The sequence below is a fragment of the Malus domestica genome, chromosome 10 (assembly GCF_042453785.1).
Source record: "Malus domestica chromosome 10, GDT2T_hap1".
NCBI classification, from domain to species: domain Eukaryota; kingdom Viridiplantae; phylum Streptophyta; class Magnoliopsida; order Rosales; family Rosaceae; genus Malus; species Malus domestica.
The window spans coordinates 12,180,357-12,195,886 of record NC_091670.1 but is presented as its reverse complement, the minus strand read 5'-3'; the positions used below and the strand labels follow the sequence as shown (position 1 = coordinate 12,195,886).

Genomic DNA, 15,530 nt, shown 5'->3' with positions numbered 1-15,530 from the left:
ATAAGTGGGTCACCTTTCATTGACAAGATCGAGCAAACGGGACTATCCTACATAGATTGTTGGATACAAAGATTACTTTTATTCCAACAAATGCAGCAGCTCAGCCTAATGATGCGACAAAGGCAGACGAGTACCAGAATGACACATCAACCTAACTACCAAGAACCGGGGGCATGCCTTGTTCTCAACATTCTAGACGATTTAATACTGAAGCAGCACATCACTAGTAGCTGAGCATCACATACCTAGTGGTCCAAGTCATTCTATTGCGCACAACCTGGCCCAAGCCAGCCCCAACTCTGCGCTTATAGCCATGCTTACCTGCTTCACGGCTCCCGACAACCCTTGATCTATCACCATGGCTCCTAACTATGCTGATCTTGCACCACAGCTCATAGTCGTGCTGATCTTGCCCTGCGGCTCGCACCGACCAAGCCCATGGCACTTTAAACTTCAAAGCATCTAATGACGGAGCAGAAGACAAGGCTTTATTAGCAGCCCCAACTAGCAAAAGACTTAGCAGTGAAGAAGCTTGCAATTCATTGAGATTCTCAGTTGATTACCAACCATGCCTCAAAAGAGTACACGATCAAACATCTAACGATGATGCAATACTTGAAGAAATTATGGGAGCAGCTCATCGCGTTTCCCACGTACACCTTTATGCTAGTTCCACAAGCAGTTTGATGTCTCAAAAAGATTGCCGAACAAGACCTCACGGGCTGAGGATTATTTCAGTTGTCTAGCAGTCCAGTTTTCCTCAACTAGGCTCACTACAACGACTTCTATGCTTTCCAGAGCGAGAAGGTAAACTAATTCCCCGACACCCGTCTGGGTCTACTCTCCAGTGTGAGAGAATATACTAATTGCTCTCCATCTGGGTCTGCTCTCTAATGCGAGATGATAAACTAATTGCTCTCCAGTGCGAGATGGTAAACTAATTCCCCTATAACCATTTCGAACTGCTGTCCAGTGTGAGATGATAAACTAATTGCTCTCTAGTGTGAGAGGATAAACTAATTCCTCGACACCTATATGGATTTGCTCTCTAGTGCAAGATGATAAACTAATTGCTCTCCAGTGTGAGAAGGCACAACTCAAAAGATTGAATACTCAAAGACCAGCTGAGCAGCAAATAGTTAGGGGGCAACAACCACTGAACACTCAAAAATTTGTTTATCCGCCACTTTATCGTCAACATCTCCTTCTTTGATTGCTTAATCTACGACAACTGAGAAATCAAACTTAAGCAATTTCCTTATTCTTGGCAAGCAACCTAGACATTGTAGACCAAACCGTGGCCCATGCCATGCCTCGGCCTATGCAAAGCCAGCCCTTGGCTTCAGTAAAGCCAAGCAACACAAGTTGTGGTCTCTGCCACACCACCTCCTCGGCCCATGCCAAGCCGACTCTTGACCCTTACTAGCCGACGTACTGCACCACCCCAACGGCTGCCCCGTGATAGCACCACTCGAGAAAAGACAAAGAAAATTAAGTTTTTCTTCATTGGTGTACGCAGAGAAGACAAAGAAATCAACAGAAGATGGTTCTTTGCATGGGCAAGCAAATAAAAGTGCTAGGGAAGGGGGAACAAATATCCTTTAGCTTTCTCTCTTTCTTGTAGGGATAAATAATTGCCCTCCGAAGTTGATTTAATCCCCTATTTAAGGTAGGCTTAAATAATCTAATTCCAAGTCCAAGCGGGAATCTGCATCAAAGTTGGAGATCTACACACCTGTTGCCCTTTCCTGTGAGCAGCGTAGTAGGTGTGGGGGCATTTGTGGAGCCAAAAATAATCATGAAAATTATGGAGGTGACACATGTACTTTTGGGTAAAAAGGACAAAATTACCCTCAAGGCACACTGGGATTCCTACGCATATGCAAAGGACAATAATGGCTCAATCAAGGAAGAGTCAAAGGTGATCAAAATGACATTTATTCAAAACCCTCTCATCACTCCTCATCAAATTCTCACTCCAAAGGTAACTCCCAATTTTCCTATTCAATTTGAGATTAATTACCAAGTTAATTGGAAGATATTATTTCACATAATATCTTGCAATTACACTCACAATTTGACCATATGTGGCCAGCCCCTATTCTCCAAATAAGGCCGGTCACTCCCCTATAAATAGCCATGTTTTCCCACTAAAATGCTAAGTCATTCTCTCACCAAAAATTCCCAAACACATTCCCTCTCAAATTCTAACTTTGGCATCAGAGATTCTTCGGCCAAAGCCCTCCCCATTTTTCATGGGTGCTTGAGACTTTTGACCTTAATTTTAAATGTTATTATTTTGCAGGTGCATTTTCGTCAAAGGAGAAGATGACGAAAATTTGCATCCATATCTGGATTTTTAAACTCTAGTGGTTAATGTGGTTTTTAGGTTAATTTTTCAAGTTGGGGAGACGGGGTGGGTGGGGGCTTTAAATTGTTATTCTCAGTTGGTATATAAATATTTAAATGTGCAAAACATGGATATCATACAAGAATTCAAATGTTCTTCCTGCATTAGGTTAGAGAGCATGATCATTTTCTGTTTGCACATCACAATGTTTGTTTTGAGTACTTCTCACGCCATTGAGGCACAAATGTTCTTCCTGCATTAGTTAATTTTCTTTATATCAAAATTGAATAAATTCAATTTTCCTTTGTATCCAAATGTATTCAAGCAATTGTGATTGAAGTTGTACCCTGTTTTTATTCAAGCCCTATTTTAAATGTATGATTGGTTTATGTGAAATGAATGAAAAAGAGAGTTAGAATACCCTGTGAGATGATCGACTCCAAAACCCATTTTAAATCAAACGTATCAAAAGTGTTGAGCGGAGAGCGAACAAATTCTTTGCATGAAAAATAGATTTCACTTTGTTTTCTTTTCTCAGAGTGCTCTTATTTGATCTGGTTCTGTTTTGGTTGCATAGTCCGTAGTTTGCTGCGACTATCAATCGTTTCCTAAGAAATCTATTGAGCTAAGTTCTTTTTGGTAGGAAATTAGGGTTGCTGATGTTAGCAATGGATTGAGTCTTTCTGTTTGGCATGATTATATCTCTGAACAAGCATTAATAAATAGAACGATTTCGATAAATCATTTTATTCGGTCAAGATGCTATATTCGCATATAGGGGGATACGTGCATCCCCCACAGAGTGATGCTAGTATTGTCCAATGCGAAATCCATGCCTTAATTGGTTCAGCCGTTCTTATTAAACATGGATTAATCCAACATTTTAAACTTGCATGTATTAGACTGGAATTTCCACAAGAAAATAAAATAACGTTTCATATGAACCACCTAACACTTCAGGTACAAATATATTGATTCCTTGTTTTCTCCACTCCATATGCTTATGATCTGGCCTTATAAAATCAATTTGTAATTATTTAGTTGGATGGCATTTCATTCAATAAAGTCAGCTGTCATGTTCCTTTCCAACTGTAAGATAAATTAGTTACTTGAAGAAATATAGATGAGATCTTCAGCTATTTTTTGGTTTGGATAAGAAACACAATTTGTATTACATAAAGAGGAAGATGGTTGCCCAGCATGTGGAAAAAGGCTAACATCAATTTTTCAGTCTTCACAGAATTATAGCCTTATAAAAAATTATTTTTAAATGACCAGTGTCAGGTCATACTCATATATCATCTCTAACCGAATGGGCTAAACATAGCTATCTCAATTGTTTATTGGTTATAAGTTTATACTTTAAATTTATTGGTTAATTTAGTTAAAATTACCGTAAGATGTTTTCAAATCTAGCCATTGAGTTTGAAGCAATGATTGCAACTAAGAAGCTGGGTACCAAAAAGGGGGTTCAGTGAGGGGCTACATTTGGTCAACCTAATGCCTCTTTAGCCAAATAATGGTCAGGTGGGCTCCATAATAGAAGATGAATTTTTTGACAAATCAAGCCATTTTTTTGCTTTTGGACGTTTAGCCCTCTCCATTGGTGACGACCTTATTATTGGAGGTAGTGCTTTCTAGATGTTGGTTTTACAAACTGAAACATTTGCTTGGTATTTATACCTCAATATTTTTTATTGGAATAACTGATCGTTCCTTTTAGATACATTTTGTGCTTTTCTCGTGGATTACTATCTCTTAATTTCCTGTCAAGTTGATGTATCTTTCTATTATTTGATTGTATTACATTATTGGTTGGGTTATAAGTAACATATTAAACATCAAGTTAGATGCTTGCCTTTTGTATGAATTTGTTGCTATCAGTATTGTCATGATGGAGTCGTGCCTGACGTTATTCAGTTTACACAGGAAATACAAGCCAGCTTGACGATAAAACGAAACATTTCATTGGTCCAAGACTGAAAGCTTTTTCTGATTGGCTCCTCAAATCTATGGTATCTGGTAATCTGGAAGCCATATTTCCAGCACCTACTCGTGAATATGCACCATTTGTTGAGGATTTGTGGAAGGATCCTGCTATTCAAGCCACATACGACCGGAGGAATGAAATACAAACGCTGCCCAGACCAGCTGCATATTTTCTTTATCGGGTGAGATCACGCTCTGTGTTCCTTGCCCTTTAGTTTTTAGCCAATTCACACTCTCAAAGTGCTTCTGCTCTTTTGGTTTTTGAGTTTTCAATTATTTGATGGGCCAGATGCTCAGAATGTTTCTTTAGATCTTGTGGATAAATTTAGATATTAACATGGAACGTGGATAATACGCTATCTCTAAATTTTATGCTTGTTACTCGATTCAGATGCTTATTCTTCTGAGCAGGCTGTTGAGATTTCAAGGACAGATTATGAACCCTCAGACATGGACATCTTGTATGCTGAGGGAATCACCTCATCCAATAGCCTTACGAGCATGGAATTTTCCATTCCCCAATCAGCAGGAAATAGCAATCTGGACCCTCCTTACCAGCATGACCCTTCGTTAAGGTTAGGTTTCGTGATTCATGCATCAAGAATATAATGCTTGAGCAACAAATGCATTAATCTTTCTTCATTGAGTTGGCCAATCTCTTGCTTAATATTGCTGATTAAATTTAGTGTCGACATGGTTTGCCCAATGGATAGAAATTGGTATGCAGTTTTAGATTAGTTATAAATAGGAAAAGTCGTCTACGCTACGTAACACATGGTTAAGATGAAGCTTTTATAATACATACACCATAATCAGTGGAATTTTGAGAGTATGCTTTGCCATTGAAGGGAAACACAGGTAAGGAATATAACTGTTTGAGGCTAAACGAGCGATAAGTTACTTGAAAATTAATTTCATTTCCAAGATATGATCTTGAATTCGAAGTTGTAAGCCGGTCCTTTTTTGTTTCAGTTTCTTAATTGCTGAAACGTTGACTAGTATTATGTCTATATTAAAATGGAAAACTTGAGCAATTTTATTTCATGTTTTGGGAAACAGGGTATCAAAGTATGATAAGGGGCAGTGTGATAATTCAGTGTTTTAAAATGCGTTGGCATCGGTTTCTTCGCAGATACCAACTAATTAGAGTGCATCAGAGCAGCCTTGGAGGAAACTGCAAGTTGGTCGAGATGTTTGAAGATGTTAATATGGTCGCATTTGGTGTTTCATTGACAGACTACGATGAGTTTTCTACAGATGTTAATGGGGTTTCCATAAACAAGAGGATGGCAATTAAGTGTTGATTGATTAAGGTCTGAACTGTCATTTCATTATTTGTAGCAAGCTGTTCGTTTGGGTAATTAGAGTTCTTAGTGATCAAGGGTTGAGATTAGATCAATTTGTAGTAGGCTCAAATGTGAGCAAGTGTCAAGATCTCATAGGGTCTTGTAATGAATGGTTGGATGAGCTCATAGGCTCTCCTAGATTCTCTCACTCTCTAACGATTATGTAAATGCTGATGTGATGAAATGAGCACACGCAGAAGAGCATTATAGCTCTCTTTGAAAATCTGAGCACTCTCTCTCTCTAAATTTTCTTTCTCTCTGTGCTAAATTGTTGCAAATACACCATTAAATAGTTTAGATTCTAACAGTAAGCAGCTATTTGAAAATATTGTTACTCATCGGGCCTTTGACCAAAAAAAACTCCTTTCTGATGTTAACTACATTGGAAGAGGCATGAAACTATCGAAATTACAGACAAAAAGAAGATGAAGGTTTAGAAGGAAATCAAAGCTTGTATTTGATAGTTGAACATATTATAGAAACTGAGAGAGAATTTACAATTTATACTAGCCTACAAAGTAACTAACCTTCCAACAAACTCTTACTAAACCAATCTTCACCATACATTCTCTTAATACTCCCCCTCAATCTCAACTGGGGTATCCTAGTTTGAGATTGCAACAAAGTGAGTATGAGATAAACTGTTGAATACTGCAATTTGAGACATCTGTTTCTTATTGATCTTTGCAATCTCCAAAGTGGTCTACCCTGCACCCGGTCCAGACTTCAGTATATGACTCTTCGGCTATACATGCCAATCATGTATCAAAGTTTTGGCACTAATGTTGATACGCATTATCCTTTTCTTCTAAGCAGACAACCACAGTGGGGTAGCAGCAATAGAAATGAGAATTTCCAGAAAGCAAAAAACCCAAAACCTCCATCACTTGTGAATACTCCAAGTTGTTAAACAATGCACCACTATCTGAAACAGAAGGCACAGACAGAGCTAAACATGCTATCAATGTCATTAGACTCATTTCTGCATCATTAACCATATCATCTTCTATATCACCAACCACAAATCAAATAGTTTCCTCTTTGTGGACAGACTATTCTGCGAACACTTGTCATTATACAAACTGAAAACTTTAGCAAGCGAACCAATGGATTGAAACCATGACACTATTCCTTTGCCTTTAATAAGAGCTTCACAAAGAACATCCTTCTATAAAGGAGTCGTAGCACACCCTCATGCCGGTATACAAATTCTTACGAGATTACCCTTCGTGGGATTTATCGTCAACATCTCATTCAACATGGGCTTCGGCCTTTAATATTTACAAACAGAAAATTAACAAACTATAGTATGGCATCGGCCTTAACTATAGTACCACGGGATCGCCCTTTGTGGATTTTACCATAAACAACTCATTTTAACAATGACATCGGCCTTCACAATTTCAACAACAGAAAATTAATATCTATGTAGGATTACCCTTCGTGGGATTTACCTACTCTTAACACGAGATTACTCTTTGTGGGATTTACCGTCAACAACTTCTTCAAACTTCATCTTTTTCCAAAACACGTATAACTGGACTTATAGTAGATACATGCTAACAACTGAGCTGGTTAGACTCAACATTATAGGCTGTTATAAGCTTCTGAACAATTCAAACCCAATAAAGAGACAGTAAAATTTCAGTGAGGCAGAGAGACAGAATTGGACACCATAAAAATTGCACAGTTCATGGTTTGAAAATCCAGCAAACCAAATGAAGTCCATGACAAACACTGATCTTGAAGCAATGAAGAATCTGGAACCCAAATATCATAAACAACTTGAAGAACCCAAAAAAGACGCACTAGAAAGATGATTTCATGCTTTTAAATCTCAACATCTCAACTTAAATGGTTTCTTGCCCATAACAACACACTAATTGATTTACGTGATGTGAATATTATGTTGACACACAAATTAACCCTCTTTTTATCAATTGTAGCAAAGTATGTAAGTAGGGATCGTTCTAAACCGGGGATTAGGAGGGATTGCAAAATCACTTGAAAACTGACTCAAATACGTAAAAACAAGTTTAAAACACTAAACTAGACTCAAAGAATGCAAAACTAAACTTTAAAACACCAAAACAAACCAAAAGACTCAAAACAGCCCAAAAACACTTAAAACTGCCTTAAAACCACAATCTGGGCAGTTTTGAACACTAGACACAAACTTGGACGAAAATTGGTTTTAACTTGACCTAAGACACTTAAAAACACAAACTAAAGTGATTTCTAACTACTATGACTCAACTAAGTAAAGGGGGATTGATTTTGGACGAATTTAACTTTGAAAACAAACTTTGACAAAAACGTTTTGATGAAAATTAAGATGGTGAAAGGCTAGTTAGAAGGTTCCTTCTCCACACATGAAACATATGCATACGACTCGATTTCCAATTACTCTTTCAATAAACCATGAATGACAATGCCCCAAATTAACTAGATTGACCAATTAATTCTCAGATTTCCCTAGATTCATTGAATTGAATGGGATACGCATTACAACCAAATTATTCTTATCAAGGACCCTAACTATGGAATACGCATGATAGAGACACATATCAAAGATCATTAAGTTCAATGGAAATCATAAGCATTGACGAGGCATTCATAACTATGGGATACGCATGTTACTCTTGCCTAGGATTTACTTAACACAATCGTGACTAGCGACTTTTACTACTTATGAATATAAGTTAATAACGATTAGGTGAAATTGCCTTATACTCTAGCATCAAATTCATGCATGCAAACTAAGTGTCGACCCTCAATCAACATACATAAACATGTTATCAATCAAATAGATAAGTAAACCACATTCACGATTCATGAAAATTGGAAGAAATCAAGTTATATAAAACATATGATCATGGCTTTGAATTCCCCTCTAACTATAAAGAAATTAGTTCCTCATGTTCGCAAATAAACAAAGATAAATAGATTTAAACATTAAAACAAAGATAGAAAACACCTAGAATCGCTCCACAATCCAAGCTCCTTGAATGGCATGCACGGCTCCAAGAGTTCTTCCTTCTTTTCCTTGCAAACTCACGGCACAATGAGGGATGTTTGGGTGAATGGTGTAGTGAAAATATGGTAGAGGATGGTGAATGAAAGGGTGCGGCAAGGCCTTGTATTTATAGGCTGAAAATCCCATCTCCTAGGTAGCCAAGGACAAGGTTTTAAAAGCCTAAGTTGCATAGGATAATAACATACAATCCTATAAGGAAAACAAGTCAAAACCCCAAAGGAATTGGGAGATGAGGTGCGGCACAAAGAGTGTGAAAAGATAAGGCTTCTAGAAATCTGAAATTCCAAGGGAAATAAGGTATAGGGTGCGGCACTTATCTAGGAAGGGATAAGGCTTCTAGAACTCCCATTTTAAGCATCCTAATCTAATTAGAAACCCTCCTAAGTGGCTGAAATGTGGATAATTTAGGATAAGGATAAGATAGGATAGGATAAGGTTTGATTGGATAAGATAAGATAAGATAAGATTATGGATGAGGTTTTGGATAAGATCCTTCTCTTGAGCTGATTCTTTGACTTTACTCTTCTTCTTCACATAGGAAACCTTGCTTGAGTAGGAAACTTCATACATCTAGGAATCCATCTTCAATTAGGACTCCTTCAGTGATTAGGAATCCCAATTCATTTAGGAATCCTTCATTCAAGCCATTTCCTTCTTCAACTAGGAAACTTTGTATCTTCAATTCTTCAACTTTGAAACGCCTTTCTAGCTTCATCAATCCCTCAAATTCGTCCATCCCTTGTGCTTCATGTGCATGAACTCCATTTTAGCCCAATTTTGCTCCAAAATGCTCCAAATTGCATCATTTTGCTCACTTTGTCTCTAAAACCTGAAAACACATGAAAATAGCTTAAAAGACTAACTTAACTAAGAAAACATAACATAAATGCATAAAAACTAGCTAACTAAGGCGTATAAATATGCTCCTATCATTATGCAATACTAAAAGAATCAAAGCAAGTAACTGAGAAACTTTTTAAAATAACAATCTATAGCAATAAAAAGAAGGGTAATGCTAAGGAGACTAAATTTGCAAACTAAATGACGTGTCACCAATTAGAACTAAGCACGTTAATCAAAACTTAAGTAATAATCCAATCATTAACTTCCATTCATTTTGTTTGCAAAATTTAATCTACATATTTAGTCTCTCTAGCATTACGCAAAAAAGAAAGTTGCTAAAATCAAATACAACACATTCACCAAATTTATATAGGCCCAACTATCAAAGTCTATAGGTCCAAGAAACAAGGCCCAATCCATTTACTATCCATTATTTAAGAAGTATGATCCGCTTTAATTTCCAAGGCCCACATACGATTGAGCCCCAAAACCATCTTCTTCCTTCTCTAATTACTTTAGTCTAAAGAATGGGGAGAAATTGCACTGTACAAATGAATAATGATTTGGGATGAATTTCAATTTATTTACAAGATTGCCACAAGGGTGACTTTAGCCAAATTTAGCTTATTTTACAAAATTGCCATTGGGCTTAAGAACTGGTTTTTAGTCTTTGGGCTGCATATGAGCTTTGACTTAGGGAGAAAGAGGGAAGGAGGACAAAAGGGCTGACAAATTGGAGAGAGAGGGTAGCTACAATTTTTGACTCGAAGACAGGTGGGTATGGCTTTGGTTGTTGCATCGATTGGAGGGTCGTTGGGGGGGGGGAGGAGAGGAGGGGGATAGATGGACTAACAGATTGGAGAGAGATGAGAGCTAGGAGTTTCGACTAAGTGAGAGAGAGAGAGAGAGAGATTTAGCTAGGTCTTCTGACAAGACCTATGGGATTTTCTACAATTTTAGAGAGAGAGATGGACAGGGAGAGAGAGAGGGGAAAGCATGGCTGTGTGCATTTTTTGGGGTTAATGGGTTACCACACAAAGTCGGTGAGGAGATGATGGCTGAGGGAGGTATGGTAGAATGTGGGTTTTCAGTTTCCTCCCCTGATTCAAAATGTAATGCACTATTTTTAATTCATTGTTTAGTGTTTGATTTGCCATTTTCTTTGTTAAAATTGTCATTAATATTTTGTTCTTTCATTAAAATTGTAATGGATGTTTATAGATTGTTTAGTTGGGTGTTAGGATTATGTCTCTGTTTTTTAAATTAGGGGGTTGCCCTTATTTAATTTCTTTGTTTCTTGATTAGTTTTTGTCCTTTGCTTATAAGAAAGCCAAATTCAGCTTTATTTTTCAATTTATTGTTTTTGGTTCATTCTTAACTGTTTTATAGATCATTTACTTTTTTAAAGTTGTTATAGATATTTTGTTCCTTCATTAAAATTGTAGGTTGTTTAGTTCACCTCTAGGATTAGCTGTATGTTTTTGTAAATTAGGGGGTTGTGCTATGTTAATTGCTTTGTTTCTTGGTTGTTTTCTGTCCTTTGCTCCTAAGAAAACTAAATTCAATCTTCTTTTCCAGTTTATTGTTTTTAATTTCTTGTTCACTGTTTGATTTGCCATTCCATTTATTAAAACTGTCATAGATATTTTTACCTTCATTAAAGTTGTCATATATATATTTTTATATTGTTTAATTAACTATTAGGGTTTGCTCTTAGTCTTTGTAAATTAGGGGGCTGCACTGTGTTGATATTTATGTTTTTTGGTTTTTTTTGTCCTTTGCTTATGAGAACCTAATTTAGACTCCTTTTTAAGTTTATTGTTTTTAAATTAGGGAGTTTAGGTTGTTTAGTTCACTGTTATGGTGAGGTTTCTTTCTTTATAAATTAGGGGGTTGCACTGTGCTCATTTATGAGTTTCTTCGTATTTTCCTGTTGTTTGCTTCTCAACAAATCAAATTAAGGTTCCTTTTCCACTTCACATCATTTGAATATCCCTCTGTTGCTAGATTGTTTTTCCATTTCTTGGTTGCTTCTGTATTTCTGTGATACACTTTTTATTTGATTCTTAACATGCATGTAGGTCAAACACAAGCATACAAATCAAAACATGGATTCACAAAGTAGGCACCAAAGAGATCATTACTGAGGTATTTGTCTATCCATTCTTAATTTTGTTAGGTTCCAGAAAGTAATTTCTAATACAAATCTCTTTACTGTGTTTGAATACAAACTCTTATTCTCTCTAATTTTTTGCTATGTGATGTATCCTTGCGGCTCAACCATATGCACCTTTTTGAGAAACAGAGCTTTATCCACTGGAATGTGTAATTGATAGCAGTAGGTTCATCCTAATCCTTTCACTATCATCTCTTTCAATCATGAGAATTTTTTTGTTAATACAACAGTGAATGATTATGAATGGTTTAGTGTTATGTCTGGATTCTTAAACTTTGGTGGTTAATGTGATTATTTTTCAAGTCGGGGAGGGGTGGTTTAGGGCTTTAAATTGTTATTCTCAATTGGTATATAAATATTTATATGTGCAGAACATGGATATCATACAAGAAATACAAGAATTGAAATTAGGATGATTGAAGGCAATTTGCAAGAGGTGGGTTCAGGGATGGTGAATTTCGCATAGGTGCCGAGATTAACTGTTGTCGTTTTGTTGTCGCATGGGTCACCGTGAAAAAGGCCTGCAATAGTTGCCTTGGCGTTTCTGTGCACCGAGCGCAGTGTCAAGAGAGAAAGGTAAGCGAAATAGTGAATGGTAGAGAGGGGATGGGACATGATGGTGTGGTAGGTTGGTGGCTCGCCAAAGTAGCAGATCAGGTGCTAGTAGCTGCTTAAATAGGATGTTGGCGTTGACTTTTCTCTTAGTTTGGTCTTTGGAAAAACGAAAAACAAAACAGAGCTATGCATTACCGAAGTTTGAAATTAGGGTATTTAATCTTTGGCATGCCATTGTCTTTATTTAATCATTCTTTGAATGAAATTCCGATGGACAATTGAAATAAAATGAACAAAAACTTGGAGGAGAAGTTCTTATCCTTCTTTAAACTGTTAGTAGAGGGACGGTTAGATTAGGATTTTTTTTTCTGTATTTTGTGATTGAGATCTAATTGCAGCTCACACTTGACCTGATTGGAGTCTAAGATTTACAACTATATTATATTTTCTTCAATTATGTAGTTTTATGGCTAAAAAAGCCAATATATGCAGCAGGGCTACTAAAATTCAGCGGATTTGTTTTCAAATTGCAATTTTAGTTGGTTTTTGAAGATTCTAATGGTTTTTTGTTTTTAAACTTTGAAAATTTTACTTGGTTTCGTTGAAATTTTAAGTTAGTTTCTCTCAAAAATGTCTTTCAATGAATGTGCTGTGAGTGTTGTTAGTTTGGGCTATGTCTGGTGTGGAGCAAAAAATAACAAGAAAATTATTGAGGCAACACGTGTACTTTTGGGTGAAAAGGACAAAACTACCCTCGAGGCACACATTCTAGACTATTTAATACTGAAGCAGCACGTCACCAGTAGCTGAGCTTCACATACCTAGTGGTCCAAATCATCCTACTGCGTACAACCTAGCCTAAGCCAGCCCCAGCTTTGCGGTTATAACCGTGCTTACCTAATTCATGGCTCTCGACAACCCTTGATATATCACCATGGCTCCTAACTATGCTGATCTTGCACCACAACTCCCAGCTGTGCTGATCTTGCCTTATGGCTCACACCGACCAAGCCCATGGCACTCCAAACTTTAAAGCATCCAATGATGGAGTAAAAGACAAGGCTTTATTAGCAGCCTCTGCTAGCAAAAGACTTAGCGGTGAATAAGCTTGCAATCCATTGAGATTCTCAGTTGATCACCAACCATGCCTCAAAAGGGCACACGATGAAACATCTAACGATGGCGTAATACTTGAAGAAATTATGGGAGCAGTTCACCGCGCTTCCCACGTACACCTTTACGCGAGTTCCACAAGCAGTTTGCAGTCTCAAGAAGATTGCAGAACAAGACCTCACAGGCTGAGGATTATTTCAGTTGTTTAGCAGTCCAGGTTTCCTCAACTGGGCTCACAACAACGACTTTCATGCTCTCTAGTGCGAGAGGGTAAACTAATTCCCCGATACCTATATGGGTCTGCTCTCTAGTGCGAGAGAATAAACTAATTCCTTTCCATCTGGTTTTACTCTCCAATGTGAAAGGAAAAACTAATTGCTCTCCAGTGCGAGAGGATAAACTAATTGCTCTCTAGTATGAGTGGGTAAACTAATTCTTCGACACCCATCTGGGTCTGTTCTCTAGTGCGAGATGATAAACTAATTGCTCTTCAGTGTGAGAAAGCCACACAACTCAAAAGATTGAACACTCGAAGACCAACTGAGCATCAAATAGTTAGGGGGCAACAACCACTTCACACTTAACAATTTGCTTATACGACACTTCATCTTCAGCAGCTCCGTCCTTGATTGCTCCATCTATGACAACTAAGAAATCAAACTTAAGCAGTTTCCTTATTATTGGCAAGCAGCCCAAATCGTGGCCTATCCCACGCCACTTCCTTGGCCCATGCCAAGCCAGCCATTGGCTTCAGTCAAGCCAAGCAGCACAAGATGTGGTCTCTGCCACACCACCTCCTCGGCCCATGCCAAGCCGACTCCTGACCCTTACCAACTGACATACCGCACCACCCCAACGGCTACCCTGTGGCAGCCCCACCCAAGAAGAAGACAAAGAAAATTCAGTTTTTCTTACATTGGTGCGGCATGGAGAAGACAAATAAATCAACGGAAGATGGTTCTTTGCATGGGCAAGCAAATAAAAGTGCTAGGGGAAGGGGAATAAATATCCTCTAGCTTTCTCTCTTTCTTGTAGGGATAAATAATTGCCATCCGAAGTTGATTTAATCCCCTAATTAAGGTAGGCTTAAATAGGCTTTGGAGGCGATTCATTTCCCTTTCCTAGAATAATCTAATTCCAAGTCCAAGCTGGAATCTGCATCAAAGTTAGAGATCTATAAACCTGTTGCCCTTTCTTGCGAGTAGCCCAGCAGGTGTGGGGGCATTTGTAGAGACAAAAATAGTCATGAAAATTATGGAGGCGACACATGTACTTTTGGGTAAAAATGACAAAATTACCCTCAAGGCACACTGGGATTCCCACGCGAATGCAATAGATAATAATGGTTCAATCAAGGAAGAGTCAAAGGTGATCAAAATGATATTTATTCAAAATTCTCTCATCACTCCTCATCAAATTCTCACTCAAAAGGTAACTCCCACTTTTCCTATTCAATTTGGGATTAATTACCAAGTTAATTGGAAGATATTATTTCACATAATATCTTGCTGTTACACTCACAATTTGACTATATGTAGCCAGCCCCTATTCTCCAAATAGGGCCGGTCACTCCCTATAAATAGCCATGTTTCCCCACTAAAATGCTAAGTCATTCTCTCCCCAAAAATTCCCAAACACATTCCCTCTCAAATTCTAACTTTGGCATCGAAGATTCTTCGGCCACAGCCCTCCCCATTGGTCGTGGGTGCGTGAAACTTTTGGCCTTAATCTTAGGTGTTATTATTTTGTAGGTGCATTTTTGTCAAAGGAGAAGATGGCGGAAATTTGCATCCATATCTGGATTTTTAAACTTTAGTGGTTAATGTGGTTTTTAGGTTAATTTTTCAAGTTGGGGAGACGGGGGTGGGTGGGGGCTTTAAATTGTTATTCTCAGTTGGTATATAAATATTTAAATGTGCAAAACATGGATATCATACAAGAATTCAAATGTTCTTCCTGCATTAGGTTAGAGAGCATGATCATTTTCTGTTTGCACATCACAATGTTTGTTTTGAGTACTTCTCACGCCATTGAGGCACAAATGTTCTTCCTGCATTAGTTAATTTTCTTTATATCAAAATTGAATAAATTCAATTTTCCTTTGTATCCAAATGTATTCAA

At 37.6% G+C, this 15,530-nt stretch overlaps 1 protein-coding gene across 2 annotated transcripts; it reads left to right on the top strand.

Annotated features, from left to right (window-relative positions):
* Positions 1–4,068: 4,068 nt before the first annotated feature.
* Positions 4,069–5,908, top strand: LOC103431766 (extra-large guanine nucleotide-binding protein 1-like). Of its 2 annotated transcripts, none has more exons than XR_011572102.1 (3): positions 4,069–4,521; positions 4,731–4,914; positions 5,472–5,908. XR_011572102.1 is itself a non-coding variant. In XM_008369940.4 (3 exons), exons 1-3 carry the CDS (start codon positions 4,363–4,365, stop codon positions 5,641–5,643), a joined length of 495 nt encoding a protein of 164 aa, XP_008368162.2. In that variant the 5' UTR covers positions 4,069–4,362; the 3' UTR covers positions 5,644–5,908. The 2 variants fall into 2 exon arrangements, 1 of the variants encoding a protein (XP_008368162.2); XM_008369940.4 differs by having other exon boundaries at positions 4,751–4,914.
* The last annotated feature ends 9,622 nt before the right edge of the window (positions 5,909–15,530 follow it).

What these genes read in the sequence shown, in the direction of transcription:
- LOC103431766 (XM_008369940.4), top strand. Translation starts at nt 4,363, where the DNA reads ATGGTATCTGGTAATCTGGAAGCCATATTTCCAGCACCTACTCGTGAA. An exon ending in CTGCATATTTTCTTTATCGG is followed by an intron (nt 4,522 to 4,750) that starts GTGAGATCACGC and finishes TCTTCTGAGCAG; the next exon opens with GCTGTTGAGATTTCAAGGAC. An exon ending in CAGCATGACCCTTCGTTAAG is followed by an intron (nt 4,915 to 5,471) that starts GTTAGGTTTCGT and finishes GTTTCTTCGCAG; the next exon opens with ATACCAACTAATTAGAGTGC.